This window comes from Miniopterus schreibersii, assembly GCF_964146895.1.
Source record: "Miniopterus schreibersii genome assembly, chromosome: 6".
NCBI lineage: Eukaryota > Metazoa > Chordata > Mammalia > Chiroptera > Miniopteridae > Miniopterus > Miniopterus schreibersii.
The window spans coordinates 78,088,714-78,113,602 of record NC_138107.1 but is presented as its reverse complement, the minus strand read 5'-3'; the positions used below and the strand labels follow the sequence as shown (position 1 = coordinate 78,113,602).

Sequence of the window (24,889 nt, the reverse complement as noted above, 5' to 3'; positions counted from 1 at the left end):
AAAATCAGTAATTTTTAAAATTACATTTTTCATGTATTTTTAAATGTTTTGCTGCCTGGAAGGAGTGGGAGGACTTTCCATGAGGTCATTTTAAATGCACCAATTAACAGTTTAATTCTTAATTACAGGAATTGAGGTCATTACTTTGGCATGGGATAGATGAAAAAGAAAAATTTAAGAATGTATTTGAGAATAATACTGACTTAGAGCAGTGATTTTCAATGGGAGTGGCCGCAAGAATTTTTAAAACATGAGATACCTGACTATTGAGTCAGAGGCACTGATCTCTTTTCCCTTAGATTGTAAAATAAAAAAATGACAACAGCCAACACAATAGCCGTCCAGTGTGGATGAATCAAAATTATACCTATTTTTTTTTGGGTCAGATCAGCCAAAACTATAATATATTTTTGGTGTGTGTGCCACAGAATTTTAGTAATTAGTTTGTGTGCCAGGAGATGACAAAGGTTGAAAATTGCTGACTTAGAGTGTGCAGGCCCATTCTCTCTATCTGTGCAAAAGGAACCAGCTGTGTAGACAAAGGAAACGTAGGCACATAAGGAAAACACTACTTGCCGAAAAATAACCAAAAACTAAAATTTGCACACAAGCAAATAATACAATTTCCTTGCAGGAATTGTAGGATGGTAGGAAGAAAGTAAGCAAAAGCTATGAGAATACTTTCCGTTTAAATGCACTGTGTCAATGACAGGCATTATTATTTGAGTAATGAAAATTCATACTCCGAGCTCATGCATTTGAGTACTATCTATTTCAGTGCCCCTCATGAAGTTCCAATATCATTTGTTTCTATTAGTGTGGGAAAAAATGATTAGAATTAGAAATATTCATGAACTTTCCTTTTTCACTTGGAATATGTTAACCTCCTGCAAGAATCATTGTTAATGCGAGCTGCCCCCAGGAAAGGAAATGGTATTGGGAAAGACAGGGAACTCTGAGTGCTAACTCTAAATACTTTGTTATTCAATGTCTTCAACAAGCGTTATTCATGTATTACTTATATAATTAAAAATGCATTTTAAAAATAAGTCATCCACTGTGTTCCTAAGAAACTTTATCATGAATTGGAACTGAATCAAAAACCTACTGTGCCTCATTCCTTAAAGACAAATAGAACTAAAATGCCTTAAAAATTATAAATCAGGTAATTAAAGGGGGGAAAGAAGGCTAACATCAAAATGAATATTTATTGTAATTATCTTTGGGGGGGATAAAAAGTTTTCCTAAGTTATTAAGTAACAAGCAGTTCATTCAAAGCAAATAAAGGAATAAGTGTTCTTTAGAATTTAAAAATGTATCTCAATGAAAAGCTGTACAATTAGGGAGTACAGACGCGGTCAACAATCTCATAGTTAGGACACAAAAAGTAAACTAAAAACAACTGGACGTAACAAATCTGCTACCATAAAATTTAAAAATTATAAAATCTAATTATCAAGATGCATGTTTGATGTGGAATATTTTCAGTGGAAATGAATTTGGCGTGCACTCCAATTGGCCACTTGAAGTGCCTAAATTTGCTACATGAGTAACAATAACACACTAAAGCCTAAAGCTGGATCACTGTAGCCACAGGGCTCTCTTTTGTGTTTTGAAGAACATTTATTATCTTTAAATTCCACATTAAAATATTGGCACACATTTAGCTAACTCTATAATACACTCGTAAGAATCAAAAGATCAACCTTTGGGTTAATCTTCACTTGTAAATTTCCCTAACTACATCTCAGACTTATGTTTGAAAACAAAGCAGCGATCTTTGAAAAGATGGGAAAGATTTAATCCAGCATTGCTCCGCCTTGGCACTATTGACACTGTGGGGCTGTCCTGTGCACTGTGGGAAGTTTACCTGCAACCCTAGATGCCAATAGCACCCTCCTCCCTTCCCCCACGGCTGAGACACACAAAAATGTCACCAAACAGTAACAAATATCCTCTAGGGGGCACAATCACCCCTGACTGAGAATCACTAATAATCCAACGCTTGGGCGATACCCCAAAATTTTAGAATCATGAATAAGGGTAATTCTGGTTTTTGAAGTTGGAAAGAATTACAAGTGAGACAGATAAGGGGAAGTGGATCCACTCACGATGTTAAATAAGTCAAAAATACTAAGCTACACAGAACACAGCCTCAAAGACTCAGCTCTTTGCTACTACCTGGGCACCTTCTACCACTGCAATCTAGTCACCAGTCTGTATGTCATGCAGGCTCTTCATCCCCAAAACATTCTGTTGGCCCTTTTTAAGCAATTTTCTCTTATCTTTGTGCTCTCCAGCACATTAAACGCATAGCTTTGGTAAGCAAGTTATAAATCCCAACTTAGGTACCTAATAAAGGTGACAGTAGAAAGAATGCAAAATTCTCAAGTAGTAGATATTTGAATCTTACATGATAACTGCTACTGGGTGGTCATAAACTTAAATTCCTAACGGGCTCTGGATTTACCTCGAAAGTTCTTAGTTTAGGCGTAACTTCTTCAAGCAAATGCAGATCTTTGGAAACCTTGACCTTTACTTTGTTCCACTTTCCTTCAACATCACTCAATTCTCGATTATACATTTTTTCTATATCTGGAGAAACATTTTTCTCCAAAGCCTTTGTTTCTTCTGCAAGTTTAAATAATGTAGGTTTTTGATTCTCAAGGAGTTCATCAAGGGCCTGGAAAAAAATTTTTAAAGATTAACAATATGCACAATTTGTCTGTACAGCTGTAACAGTATGAGCTATAAACAGTCAAAAGCCACCTTTTAAAAAGCATTCAATAAAAAAACAAAACTGAAAACTCATTAAAAAAAATAAGCACAGTCAAAAAAGTTACAGCTTTCCCTTCATGAGTTGTATGTGGCCAGACGTAGTACATTCTCTACTCTGAAAACCTCGAACAATACACGCAGTGGGTGCTCTATCTCATGAACTAGTTCGGAGCCATGTATCCTAAATGGCCAGGGAAGCATTTTTCACTCAACATAGAAAAAGAACAAGTCAATTCAATTGATAGTGTTCATTTTATTAAAGATATTTTAGTAGATTATAAACAGGTTGAGAATTTCAAGCTAATGACAATAGGAGAAACATATGGTTTCATTCTAGTAAAATATTTAACATAACTATATTTTCTTTTACCTAAGAGGCTATGTTATAGTAACTAATCTTCAAATTGTAAGAAATTTTTGGCCAATTATGACCAAAAGTGATTAATATTTTTTTAAATAGTTGAAAAAAATATTTCAAAATATGCAATATATTAGAAAGGACTCTAGATTTTCTAAGACCTAAAATATATGTTACCTTTTTTTCTTGCAGGGCCTTTTCCACCTCTGCAAGATCATTCAAGACATCCAACGACGTCTGGGCCTTACTTTCTGAATCATTTAGCGTATCTTTCAGTGTTTTCAACATTTCCAAATATGCGTGTCCAGGTTGGCTCTTCATTTCTGTTTATTTTAAAATACTTAGTTTGAGAAAACAAGGCTGGAAACCTTATGTTATTATAAATAACATGAATCTCCTCTATATAATAAGTGAATTATAATATTAAGAAGTTAAACTCTGTAACTAAAATTAAAAGGGGTCTCAGTTACTGAAATCATTCCATTGGCATCTATGAGAGTCAGGCAGTGAGATCATCCCTACGGATGTTGGATGTTTGAAATATTAACTAGCCCACTATCATTTTTCTTCATTTTGTCATGATGAACTGGCTCTCTGAAGATGGTACTACAATGATCCTTTTGTCTCATATAATCTCTTTTTTTCTAGTAGCTACACAAAGAATAAAGAAAACAAAGATCCCTTCAGCCAGTCTTCCTCTAAGCTCAAGCGTGCAGATGAGCTGCCATGGCAGAGTGGTGGACATTGTATAGGGACACCACAGCCAGGTTACTGCAGGTACTCTGAGAAATAATGACTGCAAAGGCCAACTGGAATGAAGTCTACTGCACCCACTAATGTAAAAACCACAGGCAAGCAACACTTAGGTGGAAAGGAAGTAAGCTTATTTGAAGCACAAAGTGATGAAACCAACTAGCGGCAAAAAGTTAAGCCAGCAGCACTATTCGCAACAGCGAAAAGTGGAAACAACCCAAATGCCCACCAACAAATACATGGATAAACAAAATGTGGTGTGTACACACAATGGAATATTACTCAGCCTTAAAAAGGAAGGGAATTCTGACCCATGCTACAGCATAGATGAACTTAGAGAATTTTATACTAAGTGAAATAAGCCAGCCACAAGAAAACAAACACTATAGGATTCCACTTATATGAGGAATCTAGAAGAATCAAACTCATTGAAACAGAAAGTAGAATGGTGGTTGCCAGGGCCTAGAGGGAGGGGGAAATGGGGAACTTGTTTACTGGGTATAGTTTCAGTTTTACAAGATGCAAAGAGCTCTGGAGATTGGTAGCACAATAATGTAAATATATTTAACACTACTGAACTCTACGCTGAAAAATAAAGTGGAAAATGGATGCTCTATATAGTTTACCACAATTAATTTAAAAACAAAAAAATTAAAAACAAAAAATAAATTGAATTTTTAAATTAAGAAACATTTCAATTGCCTATGGATCCTTGTCAAAAATGAAAGCGTATTTTGTAACAGTAAATTTAAAAGGAGGTACTTTCAAACATTTCACCTTCTAGGTTAACTGAACTCAGTGAACAAAGAGCATGGTATCTGAATGCCTTTCCAGAAGAAAGGACACGTGGCACATTTGCTCACCAACACGCATCTACAATTGCTGCAGGTAAGGGTATGGTTAAGTGTGCAGCTTTTTAACGTGCACTGCCCATAACATTACCTAATGCAACACAATTCCTGACTTAAACAATAGCTCAGGAGAAAAAATATAGCATGAGGGATGGGCTCTGAAAACTTTTAACAGTTAATTTTCCAAAACCAGGTTTATTCTCAAAGTAAAAATCCTGTAAAATTTTTCAGACTTCAAAAGAGGAACATGATTTCTGTTAAAAAAAAAGAAGATGGAATTGCTAAAACTTGAACCATCTTGAGCAAACTGAAGTAACTTATCACTCTATTTAGCCTTCAGAAATGATACTGACCAGCCTCCTTCAAGGAAAAGGGAAAACAGCACCCTTTAAAAACAGCCTTCAAATCATTATATCCTAGTAACACAACTTTAGAGCATGTGAAAGCTGTTTGCATTTTTACAAACAATTGTGAATCCAAGAAATAGTCTGAATATACTTTGAGACCTGGAAGAGTAGCAGGCACAGAGGAAAACAAAGCGAGTGTGGCGCAAAGAAGCAAATGTGCTAAAGGTGTAAATATTGGGAGTAATTTTTAAATTAGGGCAGAGAAGCAATAGAGGGCGTGGTAAGTTTACCATTCTCTAGCTGCTGCTGCTGATCCTCTAAATCCTGCTGCACAGACTGGTAGTGGCCCAGAAAGCGATCGAAGGCCTGCTGCACAAAATCTGGGGCAGAAGGCCTAGACTTCAGGGCTGCACAGCTGGCACGCACCGTTTCAATTTTGGGGTGGAGGCCAAGGAGATTCGTCAGTTCCCGCTGTGGAAGAGAAAATATGGCCACATAACTCACCAAAGATGAACATCCTCACAGAAAGTTAATCAGAGCAGAATTAACCTAATGTTCACGATACAAGGAACATCCCTTTAAATAGGACTGGGCACAGAATTCTTTCACGTCCTGAACGGTGTCTCTTTACCTTGACGCTCGGCAAGGACTGCTGGGGAGATGCTGACGAGGGGGCATGTTGTACCCACTCCTCCTTTGCCTTTACGGTCTTTTCAAGCTCATCGAGTTGTTTAAAGTACGTGTTTATATCTTCCTGGAGCTGAATCTTTCTCGCCAGATCTTCCAAATGCTGAGACGCATTCTTCCATTCTGATAGTACCTTCTCCAGGGTATGTTTTATATCTTCAGTCGGAAGACCTTCTACACAGACATGAAAAATAAGGAGACAATTCATACATTACAACAAAACTTTTTGGAATTTGTCATAAGTATTCTAACATTCAAAATAATTAGGAAATCTCACATATAATGATCATTCCGTAAGTCCCTTTTAACATAACAAAAAAATTATAGTAATGAAATAATAATATAAAATAAATAAATATAAAACATAAATTATAATGATGTAATAGTAATGATGATGATGCTAATAATAACTTCGATTCCTTGACCAAAGTGAAAGGAGGGAGCTTGAAAGAGTGGTGTGACTACCACGAAAGGAGCATCAGTAGGGCTTAGAACTCCAGCCACAGCCTTTCCTGTAGAAGGTGTGTTTGCATCCTTGGCAGCCAGCACTCTGCTAGTTTCTAGTCTAAGCCTGGAAAATGAAACGGCCTGTCTGGACTTCTCTGGGGCTCTGACATCAGAAGGTATATGCTCTGAAAAAAAAACAGCTGGCTAGAAACACTCGGAGGCAGCTCAAGTCTTTGATGACCAAACCACAGTGTCATATGAATTGCAAAATGAATGGTAAGAATTCCCAGTGCTGGGAGCAACCTGGGGAGTGCGGGAACAGTCAGCCAGCAGCCAGATCTGCGAGCATCAGCAAGCCTACTGAGCACACCGCACACAGACCAGCAAGTACCACAGTATCGAGGCAGCAGTAAGATTATCTACTTTAGAGAGATAAATTTATGTTTATTCCTGACAGCTTATAATTATTACTTTAAGTGGGACTATCCCAACAGTTTTATTATTTATTTACTTTGGTACATTATATCCCTAGGACTTATTTATCTTATAAATAATTTTGCTCGTCTCCCATTTTTGAGAGTTACGGAATGTTCATAGAAATAATCAAGTTATATAAAATAATAGGTTTTGTCAGTCTATCCCTTACTATAAAATGCCATCAAATCATGTAAAAGCACTATGAAATAGCATGAGAAATCTGCAAAGGTGCCCGTATCGCCTGAGGAGAGCATGCAGGTGGAGAAGATGACCTTAACATCTTTATCATTTGAGTAGGCGGCCAATAAAAACAATTGTGTTTTGTAAATATGTGCCATCAAAATCCAGGGTAAGGAGAGCGCTAAGGAAAAAAATGCAAGTACAACCAAAGTACACTTATGATCCGCAAATGATGCTATTTCAAAAATTCCGATAACACCCTGTATCCACTGAAAATTAGAAATGCAAACATGACATGATTCGAATATCACCCGTGTCGGTGGCTGAAGTTCACTGTCCCTCACGCAGGTAACAGAATATTAATTAGACCCAGGCAAAATGTTCACACCATGGTCCAAGTTCAATTATCCCTGTGCATGGGGATCATCAACAAATTAACATTTTCCTGAAAAACTGAGCAATGGAAACCCAGGCTGTGCACCTGCCGGGTCATTTCTAGTCTAAGTGGGCAAAAGAATATCAGCCACTTCACTTTCATGTCAGCAATTTATGCTAAAGAAGAAAGAAAATCAAGCTGGTAAATACAAGTGTTTAAGATGAAAAAGTATCACTGCTCATCTAGGAAACAGGCAAGAAGTCCTCGCGCTGGGCACTAGGGACACTGACGCAACTTCCCCAGCTCCTTTCTGTGCTCACCGACCGCATTTCATAGTCCATTCATTTTGCCCCCTTCAAACCAATCCTCAAAATTTAAATCTCCCTCCTCCGAGCCTGAGGTAATATAGGTTCAACCGATATCAAGTAGGAACAAAAGAACAGTTTGCATCATATAAAAGGGAAACTATACGTTGTTTTCTAAAATAATGGATTTGCTCCCAGAGACTTGGAGTTAGAACTTTTCTATCTCTACAAATTTCTAAGGGAGGAGAGATGGGAACAGAGAGAATCACCCAATTGTGCTTCACTTCTGTTCAGCATTTCTGGTTTTACAGCAGCAGGGTTATCAGCACAACCACACGTAGAGAAGTCAGACCAATACTGTAACATCAGAATCATGGATAACATGGGACGACAGTGGGGAGACTTTTTAAAATCATTTTCATTCTCTCACTAACAAAAAGCAAACACCCTTCAAAAAATGAGAAAATTAAACCCTGAATATATAAACCCTATTCAGATCAATGCCCCCATTTCTCAGCTTCCCACCCCATCCTAAAAAAATCTTAATAACAGATATGCTTTTTTAAATAAGTATAATTAGGGTTCTGTAATGAATGCATTTTCAGCGTTACCAAAGTTCAAAAAATAATGGCAACACAAAATATAAAAGGTTTCTTATGAAATTTAGCAAGCATCCATTAGGTCACAAAATTCATACCTTAATATAACTTTATCTCTCCAATGTCACCAAAGTAAAATTTTCTTTTGCAACCCCCTCCCCCCACACAAAAAAATCCCCGATATACAACTCCAAAGGAGGAGATTTTTAAATCTACACCAGTGGAATTTTACTGTTTTGCTGAGGTATCAGAGTTTTAGGTTCCCTGATCCTGTCTAAAAGCAGAACTTTGCTTTTATCAGTTTGATATAATCAGCCTCGGCATAAGATTTCATTTGAAAAAGACATTCTGCTGACAAAAAAGTTTCTGAAAATCACTTTTCTAGCAAAGAGGGTTAGAGTATCAAAATATATATCTTTGATTTGTCAAACTAAATATTATCCAATGCCACCATCTAAAAACACATAAATAAAAAATCAAGAGTCTCACCTTTTCTCATTTGCTCCGAAAGGATTTGTCCAGTTTGGTTTAATTCATCCAGTCTGGGTCTTCTTTCTATCTGTTCTTTTTCTAGTCCCTGGAAATAAAGTCTCGATATAAGAAAGTTGCAAACTTTCTTCTCAGTGTAATGCAGATGCTATTTTAAGTTTTAATGTTTAATGTCCCTCCCACGTTCTCTTTATGTGTTACAAAGTTTACCTAAGAGGATACTACAGTATAAACCCAGGCGGTTCCAGGCTGCCCTCCAGGACACCAGAGATGATTAACTTTGAAAAGGTAAATTCAAACAAACAATATAAAACTTTAGTTTCTTTTCAAGAACTACATTTTTACACTATAATTAAGAGTTCCTACCAAGAGGAATTAAGTACAATTAGTGTTTTAGGTCCAGGACATCCACCTATTCACATACGCCACACCGTAAAAAGCAGCGTTTGCGTCCAAGTGAACTGAATGGGTTAGGACAGAAATCACTGAACAAAAATTATCAAGAAAAAAGATGAAAATCATTTGAGTCGCAGTATTCTTTTGGCTGGTGTTATATGAAGTCCAGGGATGACTGCGGTCCTGGCCTCCTCTCAATTCCCGTGGCACCCACCACTTTCTAACTTATATCAGCGATACTTACACGCATTATTCTTTAAATAAACATCCCCAGGCCCCTTACGGACAGACTCCATTGCTGATGGAGACGGCAGTCCAGGCCTGCTCTAGATGCCCAAATAGCTCACGAAAGGACCAACATCAATGGCTACAACCTCCTGGCACAACGTCAGTAACAGACACACACATACAAAGTAGCAGAGCCAAGCTCCGTACATTTGAATAGCATTTATGTTTAATAAAGTGAAGAAATAGAGTGAAGGAATCTGAAATAGAGTGATCCCCCTTATCCTCGGGGGATCCGTTCCAAGATCCCAGTGGATGCCCGAAACCACCACGGGTAGCCACTCCAATACACGCTAGGCTTTTTCCTGTACTTACATGCCTATGGTAACTAAGGCACAATACGAGATTAACAAGAAACTAATAATAAAACAGAACAATTATAACAATATATTGTAATAAAGGTTATGCAAATGTGGTCTCTCTCTTTCTCTCTGTCTCTCTCAAGATATCTTACTGCCCTGTATCCACCTTTTCTCTTTGGCATCTCTGAATTGCCAGCATCACTACTCTTGCGCTTTGGGGCCATCATTAAGTAAAATAAGTATTACTTGCACATAAGCACGGTGACACCTCGACAGTCCACCTGATAACCAAGACAGCTACTAAGTGACCAAGACAGACTCTAGGTGACTAACGGAGGGCAGTGTATCAACGTGGATGCACTGAACAAAGGTGGGACTCACGTCCCAGGTGGCCGAAGCAGGACAGCGGGAGATTTCATCACGCCACTCAGAACAGCCTGCAATTTAAAACTTATGAACTGTTTATTTCTGGAATTATCCACTTAATAGTCTTGGACTACGGTTGATTTGCAGGTAGCTGCGGATACGGAGGTACTAATGCGGTCTGTTGTATTTGGAAAGCCAAACATCTGCATACACAAAGTCACAAATTATTAGGTGCTAGATCAAGGCCTAATCAAGCTAAAAATAGAAATCATATTTAGAGGCCTTAGGAAGCAAGGGTTCCTTCCTACACAACTCAGTGGTGAAGAAGGGGAAAAAAAATCTTCTCCACGCAGGGCTCTGATACCAGCCAGCTTGACTCAGTTCATAGTTTACTACACTGGTCTAAAAGCTACGTTGTGGCTGCATTTATTTTACAGGAAGCTTTTGGATCCTGTCACATCTTTGTGCCAAAGTAAATCTATCCTGATGAAATATTTTATTCACTAGTGGGCTCTTGTTTCATGGTTTACCTTCAGCTTCTTTTTCATTTCTGAAGTCTCTTGCATCTTCTTATATTCTTTTATCTCTGTGGCCAGAATGGCAGTCTTTGATTTCAAAATCCAGTCCAACAGCTCTGCACTCAGGGCATCAAACCTGATTTAAGATTCAGATGTTACCACTTGTCATTCGCTTCCTTCTATTGTTTCACTTGGCTCAAGCAGGAGAGCAGCCAAGACACCCATCCAGCAAGTGTTTTAAACACTCCTCAGAAGCCAAACCAAAATGAAAGAGGCAACCCAGAAACGCAGAGACCACGCGAAACAAGATCATGCATTTACAATTCAAAGTACGAAAAGAGGAGTAATGTCGCCGTGTTAGTATGTAACTAAAGAAAATAAATTTTTAAATGTTGAAACTTTTTAAAGAAATCACTTGTATTTTCATAAAACGCTTGTAGAAAATGAAAAACAGATTTGCTTAGATGACAGAAAAGACATTGCTCAAGTTCATGCCTTCTTTAATTTAACATGTTTCTGAGGTGAGCCTACTATGCGCCAGGCACTGGTCTGGGCTCTAGATAGGAAGGTAAGTGAGACAATCCCAGCCCTCAGGGAGCTTCCAGTCTCCTGAAGTCAATGAAGGGTAAAAGGCAGTAACTGAAAGAGTTTGCTAGGTGCCAATTCCAGGAATTCAGGGAGGGGTGGCTTCCTGGGGGAGAATGGCATTAAGCCAGGAGTCTGCCTTGCTGCAAAGAGAGATCAAAGAAAGTGAGAGCCGCACCGTGCAGGCCGCAAGTAGTCAGGTGTGGCTGGGAGAGCGAGCGCTCAGTGCGAGGGAGCGCAGCCTGTTACAGGAAGGCCCTGGGGGTAGATTAAGGAGCTGGGTTTCAAAGAAGGGCCGCTGAGAGCCAGGGGAGGGTGTAAAGCCCGGGACTGGCGGTTCTATTCACCTGGCAGCCTTCACCGAGAAGAAGGCATAAGGAGGCAAGGCCAGAGCAAAGGCTGAGGTGGGAACAGGAGCCAGAGCGAGGACAGTGGGAGAAGACAAACGTGTACAGGCTGGAGAGGCGCTGGGAAGGGACGTCAAGACCACGGCGCGAGGAGCGAGGGGGAAACGGTCAGGGACTGCTGGCCACCCTCCAGGCCCTGACTAAGCATTTTATGTGTACTCTTACCCCAAGGCGTCCTCACAGCCACCCCATGAGCTATTCACTACTATCATCCCTTTAATAACAAAGGAATTGAGCTCCTGGAGGTTTTAAATAACTGACCCAGGCCACGCAGTTGATAAATGATAGAGCTGGGAGTCCAACGAGGCCATCTGTCCTCTTAATCACACTCTCAAAACAACCGCTGGATACTCTGAGGTACTTTAAGGTGAGCACAGATGGCCATGGCTGAATCTTTGGGCAAACTTCGCTTAAAATGTTTCTAGTGAACTACGAATAGTTGTTTTTTCACCCATGTAAATTTTCCTTGTAACTTGTACAAGATTTTGTGACACTCCAGGTACATAACCGGGGTCCGCGTGTCGCTCAAGCCACGGTACCTCCGGACTCCTTGCAATGTGAGATGATCAGCGACCTCAGAAAGAAAGAAAACGTGCAAAAAGATCGAGGGGTGAAAAAATGAAGGGAAAAAAAGGAGACTAACTACTTCCCCGAATGAAGTATTTTTGACCTGCGAGAAGAGAAAGGAGCGTCACAAACGACAAGGACATGTGTCTAAAGCAGAAATGTCGGAAAGGTGGCAATGAAAGGGTAACGGAGGCGTCTCGGGGAGCAGGCCGCCGAGGCGATGGCAGGAGAGGCAAGCGCGGTTCGGCCCACGGTTCGGGGTGAACGCAGGAGAGACAAAGCCCCCCCCGAGACGCTGGGGCCCAGCCAGCGAGCAGAGGGCGCTCCGAGGGCGGGGCGAGCGCTGCTAACCGCCCTGACCTCTAAGTGTGCGTGTGCTCGGTGTGAGTGTGGAAAGGTGCGGGGACCGAGCGCGCTATGCGTGGCGCTGGGTTTGGGAAGGTCTCCTGCTCTCACTTTTTCCTAGTGTCCGTGTCCACGGGGACCTGCCTCTTCTTTGGAGGCGGGGGAGGAGGCAGCTCCTGCTTAGACCGTTTGGTGGATACTTGTTCTCGGATGTGAACAGTCTCCAGGAGGTCCTTCTGAGGAATCTGCGACATCCCCAGCTTTCCCACGGCCTGAGTCACCTGAAATACAATCAGCCAAAGTTTTAATGTTTTATTGCCGCTTTACTGAGATAGAATTCAGATGCCAGAAAATTCTTTCTTTGACGATGTACAACTCGGCGGTCGTTAGTGCGTTCACAGAGTTATGCAACTGTGGCCACTTTCTAATTCCAGAATAATTTCAAAAGGAACCCTGGACCGGTTAACAGTCACCTCCTGTCCCCTCCCCTTGACTCCTGGTGACCACTAATCTGCTTTCTGTCTCTACGAATCTGTCTGCTCTGGAGAGTTCATAGAGATAGAATCAGACGGCTTATAATCTTGTTGCGGGCTCCTTTTACTTGCACAGTGTGTTCAAGGTTCATCCATGTCAGAGCATGTATCGGTACATCATGTTTATTGCCAAAAAAGTATCCCACTGTATGGGTTCACCACACTTTGTTTATTCATTCATCCGTCTACCGGGCATTTGCATTGTTTCACTTCTTGTCTATTATGAATAATGCAGCTATGAACATTTATGTACAAACCAGTTTTATTTTTTATTAATTCGCTAAAATATTTTTAAATTAATAAGATTTAAAGATCATTGAATGAATTCACATCTGATATCAGTTAGCAAGGGTTAAATAACTGGATATTACTCTTTTTTTTTTTGAAGATCTATTAAAATTTACTTTAGAAAACTAAAGATTTTCACATGTCGATTTTTCAATTTTATTGTAAACCCGGTATAAGGAACCAACTTTTTAGTTTAGCTACTACTCTTTTGTTTCGTAAAAACTAAAACTAACCTGAACATTTCATCGCTACTTAATGGCACAACATACTGCCCAGAGCAAAGGTTACCTGGTTGGAGGAATCTTCTAGTCTCTGCACCAAAGAATCCCACCTCTGAGTCAGTTCCTCCGAGTCACTGTTGATCTTCTTAGATGCCTTCGGATTATCAAGTAACTGACCCACGTCCTGGCCAATCTCACTCAGCTGGTCCAACGCTTGACGCTTCATTTCCATGTCTTCCTTCAAAATCTAGTATTTCAGATATTTGTTAGATGACTCCCTTTTAACAAGACTTGATCTTTCTGTCCCCCCGGCCAGAAAATGTAAACATGCGTATTTTATAGTAAAATTTACCCTTGCAATTCTCTAATGCTAAAACATACGACTCCTGGTTCTAGATCATTCCATGGCAGCACTGCAGTGTTGGATAACGTGTCCTAATCTGCATTTACTGAGTTGTATTAACTACTGATCTAAAACCCTAAAATATCACAGGCTCACAAGACAGGTGCTGACGGTGACATTACTTACAGCCAGTCGTCGAACACTGACACTTAGTTCCTTTTGGTCTCTGAAGTTGCTCGTCTGGACTTTATTTAAAGCTTCTTCTTTTTCGGTTAGCCAAGCTTTCAGCAAGCACTACAAATGATAACAAAAGTCAGAAATATATTTGGGGGATCCTTTGGTAATCCAATATCAAGTTCCCAAATCTCTAACGTTTATGCTCTTAGAGGGTCCACCCTTACCTCGGATAAAAAGGATTTTAAACACCTAAGCAAGAGGCCTGAGTGACACAGAAAAGACATCTTATTAAAGGCATTATCATTCTCAGATTTGCAACAGATCAACCTGAAATGAGCCCCACACCTGGATAAATAAACCTAATTCGCAGGGAGGGAGGTGGATCTAGAAGACTATTCAAGTCTCCAAAAGATTCACACTGTGACACTCGGGGGCAGAAGGAATCTGAGAGATTGTCTTGTCTCAACCCCTCGTTTTAGGGAGGAAAGAGAGAAAAGCCAAGTTATACATCCAAGATCCCTTGGCTAGTTCACAGAAGAGCCAGATCAAAGACCCACGCTCCAAAGCTAATGGTTTTTCCACAGCATCGCCAGAAAACCGCACTAACGCTCAGATTCAACAGTAATTATGGTTAGAGAAGTCTGAGGACAGTCCAAAGTCAGTATAAAGATATTTCAACTTCACTGGGCAACAATACATATGGGTTTTTTTTAGGCAAAAGTAGAGAGATAAACTTGAAACAGGGTGGAAAACAGCATGGCTGTACTGGGATCATTCTTCCAAAATGCCGTGTCTACCACAGAAACCCTTTGCTATGGAAATGGGCGGGGGGAGGGCGGGGGTGAATCTTGGCTCTGTGTTTGCAATGGAATCAATTCTTTCTCTAATTGTATTTTACCAGTGATTGTAGCTACTATTCCTTTCCTCTATACCCCACACACACACGGAAGATAAAGATTAAGAACATAAAAGACAAAAATGGGCCCTGCCCTCAGTGTAGTAAGAGTAACAAGACATGCACAGGATTAACTATGGCACAAGACACAAAGTGCAGACACCACACAAGAGATCAAGAGATCACGTCCAGTTTGGGGGGGGCCTAGATGACTTCACAGTTCTTGATGACTGGAGAGAACCTAAAAATAAAGATGTGAGTCTAAAGGCATTCCATGGCAGATGCCAATCTTTAAACAGAAAACACAAAGGCTAGAAAACAAGTGAAATACATTCTCTCTTTCAAAAAACGAAACAACAAAAGCCACGAGGCACCTACAAGGTGCCGAGCACTGGAACAGACAGTGAAAAAGAGCCGGGACCGTTCTTGTGGCACTGGCAGCCTGGCAATGGGCTGCGAACTGGGGATTTAATATCCTCCGTGCCACACGCAGCACGGGCCCACGCTACAAAAGCTTAGAACTAATTCTCACAGCACATGTCTGACTCTTAAAGCCTCTGCGGCTGAGTGCACAATAATCCGGGGAAGATCTTCTAATTCAGATACAGCTGACTTGGGCTCATTCCTGCAACGGCAAGTTTCTCTATATTAAGTGCCCATGTTGGCGTCAACTCTCCAGGATCACAAGATCCCTCCTTCCATATCACCATGAGAAAGCCACTCAAAGGTCAGTTTTAAACCTAAAATATTGACCAAAATACTAGCTACTCCCTATTTTTAAATATTTTTATTTAGCAAATTAAAATTCTTTCCAAGTTTTAAATTATTTTACCTAGCAGAAGAGCAACACAATGGTTTTCTCTAGCAACCAATGTCTCCTACTGTCCTTGTTAAAGTACAGTTTTAACTATTTGATGTTACGCTTTGACGTGAAAACAAGGGTCTAAGTAATAAGTAAATGTAAGTATTTGTAAAATGATCTGTAAATAGTTCAGAAATTAGAACCAGGTCCATTATGTGATTCTTAATAGGAAGACTGTAACCAATGACTGGGGACAGGGAATAGTGATTAACAGTTTATATTTTGCACCCACTTTTGAAGATGTTCTGTCTGCACCCTATTTAGTAAACCACAAAACATCTACACTTGTTTAATTGCCAGAAAAGAATATAGTTTCTTTTCTGTAGATGGAAATGAAATGCACTTAGAAGAATCAGAATGGACACTGAGATGTGGGAATAGAGTATCTGCTTATTTGCTAAACCACAACTGTTTGGTGTTTTCAGAGAAAAGTTTTGCTTATTTGAACCCTCTTTCGACGGTAGCTTTTCTGGAAGGATGGAGGGGGGCAAAGGGCCACCATTCTGACTGGAAACAAGGTGGCAGCTTTGTGCCAAAGGTTCATTTACTATGGTAATCCTATGTGGGGAAAATATACTGTTAAGCAAATGTTAAATCAATGATGTTGCTAAATAATATTTTCTAGTTAATTTCAGTACTTATTCTGTTTTAAAAATCATCAAAAATTCTTGTGAATTAAATGTCACCAAGTATTGAGTGAATTCACTCATTCATTATCTATGGAGCACAAACCATACGCTAGGCACCATTGATACAAGTTCAAACACAAATGTAATGAGATTATCATGGCAAACCCTGAAAGGAGCACATCTAAATACTAACATTCTAAATAATAAACACAGATCAAATTGTTGTTACAAAGGAACCACATAATACAATCTCTATGAATAATCTTCATGTAAAATGGATACAAATCTGACTTTAAAAATAATAAATAATTATTTGTAAATGTTCCTTTAGAAGAAAAGTGAATAAGACTTCACTCTAATGCTATAATTAAAGATGATTTACCTTCCACCATCTATTTTGACCACTATGGATCACAGTTTCATACCTGTTCTTCCAATAACTCCTGCCACAAGATACTGATTTCGTGTAACCTGTTCCAGCGTTCTTCAGTCCATCGGCACACTGCTGTCCAACGTTCACCAAGTTTCTAGGAAAGGAAGAAACCAACCTTTGTCAACAGGGTCTTAAGAAACAGTTATCACTCTCCTTAAAGTAATTCTTGACATCTGTTGTTCTCTATTACGGAGTAACAATTTATAAAAAATATATTTTTTTATTTAAAAAACTGCTTTAAAATAAAACAGATGAATCCTATAAATTTCTAGTTCAGAAAAACTAATTTCCATAGAATATAACTAATTATTTCATATTACATAGCTAAAAAGCAGCACAACTAGGAGTCTATCCTATAACTTTCAACTCCAAATTCAATTTCCATTTTATTGTGTTTTTTATTTGAGAATTTAACATTTTTACATACATTGTCAAAATATAGCGAACATCTACTTTTTGTGCTTCAATTTGTTTCAGGCTATAATTATATTTAAAACAAAATTCAATGCATCAATAATTTCTTTTTTTTTTTTTTAATATATCTTTACTGATTTCAGAGAGAAGAAGGGAGAGGGGGAGAGAGAGAGAGAGAGAAACATCAATGATGAAAGTCATTGATCCGCTGCCTCCTGCATGCCCCCTATTGGGGATCAAGCCCGCAACCCAGGAATGTACCCTGACTAGAAATCGAACCTCGATCTCCTGGATCATAGATCAATGCTCAACCTCTGAGCCACGCCAGCTGGGCATCAATAATTTCTTAGCCATCTTTTATATGCCAAGAAAATTTTCATTTGTAGTACAAAAATAAAATTTTAACCTTATAAAAACTGTGTGTTTAATGAGAGAATTACTATTAAATATAATTAATTGATTTTTTGTTTACATCACATGATCCATAGAAAATTCCACAAAATTTAGCCACAGAATATGTACAAGTATTAACAATACTAAATAAATTATTTTGATTACCTTTTAAAAAAAAAATCATTCTTCATGATAACTTTCCCAATAAATTATTTTGTTACCATTTTATAAATAATGATTAACAAAGGTTCAATTTCATTTGTACATTACTTAAATATGAGCAAGAATTATTTAATTCATTTATCCTATTTTGATATTCATACCAGAGAAAGCCTCATACAGTGCAAAGAGTAGAAGACAGAGCCAGAGTACATGTCTCATCATGAAAACTCACTGTCTAAGTAGGCTAGACACGAATGCCTACCTCTCACGTTACTAGTTACTAAGTAATAACTAAGTACTTCTGCACCAAGGCCTCAGAATCACTGGCCAACTTTAAATGAAGATACATGCGATGAAATTACAGTCTGAAAGCTTTTCTGAAAATCATAAACTGGTAACATCATAGCAGATAATCCCAGTATTATTCAAATGAAATACCAATCAATCTCTTTGAAAAGACTTTACACTATAACCTTTATGCAAAAAGAAGCAATTTGTTGGGGTTCCCAAAACTGTTGTTGAAACTCACACATTGATCCACCAAAGAAACAGGGATGTTAAACCCTACATGGCTGAAATTCTCAAACTTTAATATGCGTGGACACTTTTTTTAAAGTGCGGATCCACTGAGCCCCACTCCCAGGAATTCAGGTCGGCATGGAGCCCAGGAATCTACATTTTAACAAATTCCTCAGAAGCCTGTGGACCACTTTTGGAGATCAGTTCCTGTGCTTCCCAACCTTGTTACTATTACACACAAGGAAGCTGATGACCTGAAACAGCCCCGCCCACTCACCCCAGGGCTGATGCAAAGGAATGCTACCCAGGTTCTCCCGTAACCCACATGCTGTGGGACCCCAACCCCTAAAGTAGGTTCCTCTCCTCTTCTACACGGTGTGATGAGATGTAAAGAACAGGGTACATGTAACTGGGTCTCAGACCACAGGTCGCTTGGGATTACCCTCCCATTCTTACCTGTAACTGATCTTCTAGGACAGCTGTGGCACTCTCACCGCTGTTTTCATCAACAATCACCACCATGTGAGTTAGTGAATTTACCTTCACCTGTTCAACCTCAAGATCATTTTGCAAACTCTAGAGAGAAAAAAATGAGATATACCATTATTTCTACTCTTTCACATTTACCTATTTAAAATCCACTCGGTTGTCAATAATAATTAAGGACATTTAATAAGGCATCGTGTTTAAATTTCCAATCATTACCCTAAGTGTTCTACTAATGAAACAAGCCCATTATACAGCCTTCCGTTTCATCATGAACCAAAGCAGTTTGAAAATGCAATGTCATAACAGATTGCAAACGGGATGTCATTACTTTTATTCCAAATTCTGGCAAAAAATAATGTAGCATAAATGAGTTGAATGTCTATACTAGGAATTAAAATTAAAATGTAGAATCGGTCAATCAAAAAAAGTCCCAAATTTTCGTTTTCTCTAGTGCAGCCTGACATAAAATGAGAGATAAGTAGATGCTATCTGATGGTCAGAAGCTATTCTGATAAGTACTGTAGATGCTATTTGACTAGCTACCCAGGAAAGCAATTAAGGACACAGACGACTTTCATTCTCACCTCTTCCACAGGATGAGCATGGCAGGCCAAGACGTACAAATATAGGTAATTTATTTAAACACTACCAACAGTGCTGTCAAATGCCTTTTGAGTTGCATTTAAAGTATCCCTAAAGCTTTATTTATCAGTTATCCAGACATTTCATTGAAAAATCAGATTATTCAAACACCTTGCAGACAAGCTACTTGCTCTACTTTTCCTTGACTATGAAAAGTTACCTCCAAAATTTGTGACCAAATGAAACTGCCCACCAAATTTTTATTCTTCACCTAAGGCCCTACACTGCCCTAGACTGGAGAAGAGGCAATAGCTTTCTTTCTAGGATGAGGCGCAGATAAGGCTTAGGGTTTGCTTCTTTACCCACACACGGCACTCATGCCCACGCCCGGGGCCTCTTAAGCACTTACAGGTCCAAAACACCCTCGAGAATCTTAGAGACGCTGTGCGCTTTCCGAAGAACACTATGCACACCCATACGAAACGTCACCTGGGCACCCATCCCAGAAAAGTCGCATCCCTGGGAACTCCACCCTCTAAGATGCTGAAAAAGGGGACAAGGAAGAAGTGCCCCACCGCTGCCCTGATGACAGAGGCCCCTGAGAATGCTAAGTGCTGCCATGTCACATTTGATAAGGTATAAAAGAAACATGAACGGGATTTACTTTATGGTCTTCCAGCAGCTTTTGGAGGGACTGCAGATCCCCGTCCAGGGGGCAGGTTTCCATCTTCTGGATGCGCTCTTCCGTGAGCGTTAGCCAGGCAGAGAGCTGCTGCAGCTGCTGCTTCTGCAGTTCCATCAGCACATCGTGCAGCCTGTCCAGGAGGGCGCAGCATTAATCCCACTCGCTTTTCCCCTTTGCAAAGGCAAATGCACACAATACACACCCCGGGCAGCAAAGGAACGGGGCAAGGAAACGCATTCCTGTCTAACCATTTAAAGTAGCATTTAGTCTTCAAGTACAGAATCAAGCAAACTTCCATGTCCTTCCTAAAAGGTGTCATTTAAATGCAGTCCAAAAATGCAAATAACAGCACCCACTATTCCTATCAGAATCATTGTCTCTTCAATCAGGAATTCCTGCATATTAAATAGGTGGAAATGACAAGGGAATGCAGTTTGCTCCTTAATACCCAATGCAGAAAATAAAATGACCGTGGGGGGTGGGGGACTGCTTTAAAAAAATGTTACAAAACCAAACTAAATAAATACTACATAATCCTGTCTTCATATCGAGTTAATGGTTAGCCAAGGTTAATACTGCAAATCAATAACTGTCCATATGAAATGTCCTTTCCTTTTTCCTAATTTCTGTACTCCAACCTTCACCTTCTAATCTGGTTAACACATCAAAGGAGAAACAACGATCATACAAAAGTCCGGCAACATTACACAAAGAAAAGAGTCAAATTTTACAAGGCAAGCTCTGTAATTATCTTGTTTTCACAGACAGGCAGACAATGATTTCCAGCTAAATGGGGCAGCGCACTTTATGGAATAAAGTGTTAATTTCTTGGCTTCCACTCACCGGGACTGTCTGTCCATACTTTCCACCCTAAGTGCCTCCCATCTGGCATTCAGCAGGGTCATTTGTTCCTGAATTTCAAACTCCTCTTCATCTGACAGAGTTCCTTGTGTTATCAGCTGGTTTCCGGCCTGCAGGACACTCCCCACACTGCTCTGGTGTGCGGTCAGCTCCATCATAAAGGCCTAGACAGGAACATCATTATGATTTTTGAGCAGCTCATTGCAAAAAATATATAAATAAATTATTAATGCTTAATTATCAAAGCTGCAGAAAAAGGCACAGTGTAAATAACGTAGACTTTGACCCAATTTTGAATACAGGAAAGAGGCAGCTGGCCTAAGCAAAAGGGGGAATCGATGGAAGAGAGCAATATTACATCAGATAGTAGCAACTGGTTTTAAGTAAATGCTGATTATGATACTGATAGATCGTGAACATGGAATTATGAGAAAACAGAATAAATAAAACACTATGCTCACCCAAAAAGAACTACTTAAAGAATATGACAATCTCTATTATTTTCAGACCAAACCAGCAAGTAAGACCTGTCAAATTAACATGCTGGCACACACACCAAATAAACTACTTAATCAAAAAGAAATCTCCATGCAATCAAATCAATACAGTGCAATATAATATATCCTGGAAATACTAGGAAATTTTCATTATATAAAATTATACATGAACACTGGGTATGACATTTGCTTAATCATACAGTACATAAAAATAATCACTTCCTGGGGAGCACTCCAAATCTAAAGACTTGGTGTATTTGTATTAATTAGCCACCCTGTGTTTTAACTGTAACAACAGGCTTCTGAAACTAGCGGCACTGTGCATTGATTTGTGTCGGCTCCACAGAATATACAAGTTACGATAAGACTAAAATCTAAAACCTAATTCCAGTGCACAGCCAATCACCCTTCTATTTAAGTAGAACAAAGCCCTATTTAAATATCACAATGCGCCGCGGCCTTTCTGGGGAGCAGAGTTCAGTAAACGTGCAGGTCGGGGCAGAGCCCCTGATAAGGCACAGGCGCCGGGCCAGACAGATGCCACTGGTCGGCTACAGATTATTTACTTCGTGGGTGGCGAACTGCTCCTTGACTTCTTCCACATCCTCCGAGATGTCATCCTGCTCCTGGAACGTGTCCTCGGCAGAAAGCAGCCAGGTCAGCACATCCTCCAGGGCTGTCTGATAGCTGTCCAGGTCCATGTCCACCTCGGTGACGGTGCTGGGGGTCTCAGCCCGGGGACTCCCGCGCTCCTCCTCTGGCGCTGAGCTCTAGGAAAACGAAGTCAAAAGAAAACCCACAAGCGTCGTGAAGACCGGGAGGTGACCTGTAGAGACACGCTGCAGGGAGAACCTTCGAGGGGAAGCACCCGCTGTGCCTCAGGCATTCGGCCAGCTCTGGGGAGCGGGGCGAGCCATGCCCGGGGCCAGGCGGGCGCAACGCGTGTATTCAGGGCACTGGGATGGCACAGGGAGGAGAGCAGGAGCAGCGTGCACTCCTGGGTGCTGTGCTCAGGGGGAGTCTAACATAGTCGGGAAGAGACAAATAACCCCAGGAATCACTCTGAACAAAAATAAAATGGCTTTTAGCAAAGCTATAAATTCCACGGTTCCAATAAGAGATGTTATTTGAGTTCAGCAAGGGCTAAAATAGGAAAGTTTCACGCAGGATCGTGTTGGACCTTAAAAGATAAATATAAACTACAGAAAAGCAGGTAAAAATTGGAACTCTAACGGACCCTAGTTAAACTGCTGTTATTGAAATGCATTTTAGCGTTTTATTTTTTACCCCGAAAGGCAGCCACACATACAGGCTGTTGATAGTATTGTTTTTGGAGGCGGCTACCCTTAGTTCACTTACTGGCCTTTTTTTTTTGAAAAGCCCATGGGAATAAATTTATCTCAAGCAATGCATTATTTTCTATATACTTTAGAACCTTGGAACCAAATGAACTGTCTCTCTTCTGTTCATTTGTTCCCTTTCAGAGCAAAACTTTAAAATCTGCCAGCAGCCTATCTACACTTAATTACCACTCATCCACAATTTTTATGTATTTCAAACATACAAAAATGTATAGAGAACCATATAAGAAATGCTCATGTATGTGACAGCTACAATTCGTGAACTCTCCCTTTCAGATGTGGTATTGGTCCCCACCGCTCACCTGAGAAGGCTTTTACCAGTGTCACCAATAACCTTCCCACTGAAAATCCACTTTTCTAGCATCATCTGGAGGATGACCATGTAATTAACCAACAAACGAGAACATTTTTACAAAACCGGTGCTAGGATAACACACAGAAACCAGAACTGTTCCAAGCAAACCAAGACCTGGTCACCCTCTTTCTTTCTTAAGCTCTCAGCAGCGCTCCACGTGGCTGACGCTCCCCACCCTCTTGAAGCCCTCCTTTCCCTGCCTCAGTAACACCACCTTGGTTTTCCTCCTGGTTCCACAGCCAACCTGTAAGTAATGAATCTCCTCAAAATCTCCTCCTGGGCCCTTTCTTCTGTTCTCTGTGTACTTGGTCTGAGTGGTTTCATACATTCCCATTGGATTTAAAGATCCATCTATATCCCACAGACATCTGCCTTTATATTTCTGGTCCTAAACTCCAAACTCCTCCGTCCAGCTGCCTTAACAACTTCATTTCAATGTCCTGGAGGCATATCAAACCATGTCTCTATTTACCCTTTATTTCCCCCCAAACTTAGTCTCCCTCAGGCTCTCCCATTTCTGTAAATGGCTCCTTCATGCACTAAACTTCTCCAGCTAAGAACCAGGGAGCCGGCCTTGGTTTCTCTCTTTCTTTCACCTCCCACATTTCATATGTAAGCAATTCCTACCTTCAAAATGTGCCTCCAAGCCATCCAGACCTTTCCATCTCCATAGCCGCCATCCCGTGCTCAGGCCCGCACAGCCTGCTAGCCGGTACCTTACTGCCTGCTGCCACCCACTCCCACCTCTACCATCCACGTCTCACTCAGCCACCAGAGTGATCTCTGAAAACGTAACCGCATCCCAAGACTTAAAACCTTTCACTGCTTTCCAGTGCTACAAGATACAATTTAAAATTCTTGACATAGTTTATAAAACTACTGTGACAGCAAGAAACTGAATGAGTGAGTGTGTAAGAGTGTGTAGGGTTGGATTTCAATAAGTTAATCAGGGAAGACTTCTCTGACAAAGTTCCATTGAAATTGAGGAAAGGCTGGAAGCTTGCCATGCAAACAGTGGGTGAAGGAGCATTTCATAGAGAGAAACCCACATGCACAAGACTCTTCGGGAAGCAGAGGAAATAGTCCGCCATGACTGCAGTGCGGTGGCCTGAGATGAATTGCGGAGGGAGGCTGGGTGTTGTAAACGACAAGAGAAGATGAGGTCTTCAATGAGCATGAAGGCTGAGGCAGAAAACACACACACACCAGAGACATCTTGGAGAAAGAATCAAACACAGACCCAGTAAACTGTATGCTGGCGTTTAAAAAAACAAATCAGTGAGCACACAGACAAAACACTGGATAGTTAGGAGACAGCTGGTGCCAAAGACAGAGAAGGGAAAGTGGGTTAAGTTCTGGACCTCAAATTCTGAAACTGAAGAGCCAAAATAACCCTGGAGAACTTCTAGCACCAAAGCTCTGTGCTCTAATGATGCTACCTGAGAACTAGGAAACTTACCGAGTGACCAGCCAAAGGCTGCTGAGATAAGCACTAGGATCTAGGGAGGTGGGACATGGATGGAAGGCATTATCTAAATGCAAATGTCAGCAGGTATCAATTAAAACACAAGAGGAGACTTTCAACTGGGACATTCAAGAGAAATGCAGGAATTATTTGCTGACCACCCCTCAAGCTCCAGAGCACGTTTGTAGAAAGGCAGCAAGAGAGGAAGGCTGGCTGTCGGTGTTCGTGGCAAAGTATCGGAAGGCCAGCTCTGTCCAACACTAAATGATCAAAACTGGACCACATTTTATTTCTTCAATGAGCTTCA

General features: G+C 40.3%; 1 protein-coding gene across 3 annotated transcripts in view; it reads right to left on the bottom strand.

The window, feature by feature from the left end:
• UTRN (utrophin) overlaps positions 1-24,889 on the bottom strand; it is a 398,636-nt gene that overhangs the window by 268,379 nt on the left and 105,368 nt on the right. For all 3 annotated transcript variants that reach the window (XM_081141495.1, XM_081141496.1, XM_081141497.1), the window contains 14 exons: positions 21,968-22,171; positions 20,887-21,068; positions 20,023-20,173; positions 18,744-18,863; positions 16,792-16,893; positions 13,990-14,097; positions 13,528-13,707; positions 12,530-12,699; positions 10,527-10,650; positions 8,648-8,735; positions 5,719-5,948; positions 5,378-5,558; positions 3,314-3,459; positions 2,471-2,683 (listed from right to left, as the gene is read on the bottom strand). In XM_081141495.1, coding sequence (XP_080997621.1) covers positions 2,471-2,683; positions 3,314-3,459; positions 5,378-5,558; positions 5,719-5,948; positions 8,648-8,735; positions 10,527-10,650; positions 12,530-12,699; positions 13,528-13,707; positions 13,990-14,097; positions 16,792-16,893; positions 18,744-18,863; positions 20,023-20,173; positions 20,887-21,068; positions 21,968-22,171 — 2,199 coding nt within the window. The remainder of the gene's footprint in view (positions 1-2,470; positions 2,684-3,313; positions 3,460-5,377; positions 5,559-5,718; positions 5,949-8,647; positions 8,736-10,526; positions 10,651-12,529; positions 12,700-13,527; positions 13,708-13,989; positions 14,098-16,791; positions 16,894-18,743; positions 18,864-20,022; positions 20,174-20,886; positions 21,069-21,967; positions 22,172-24,889) is intronic.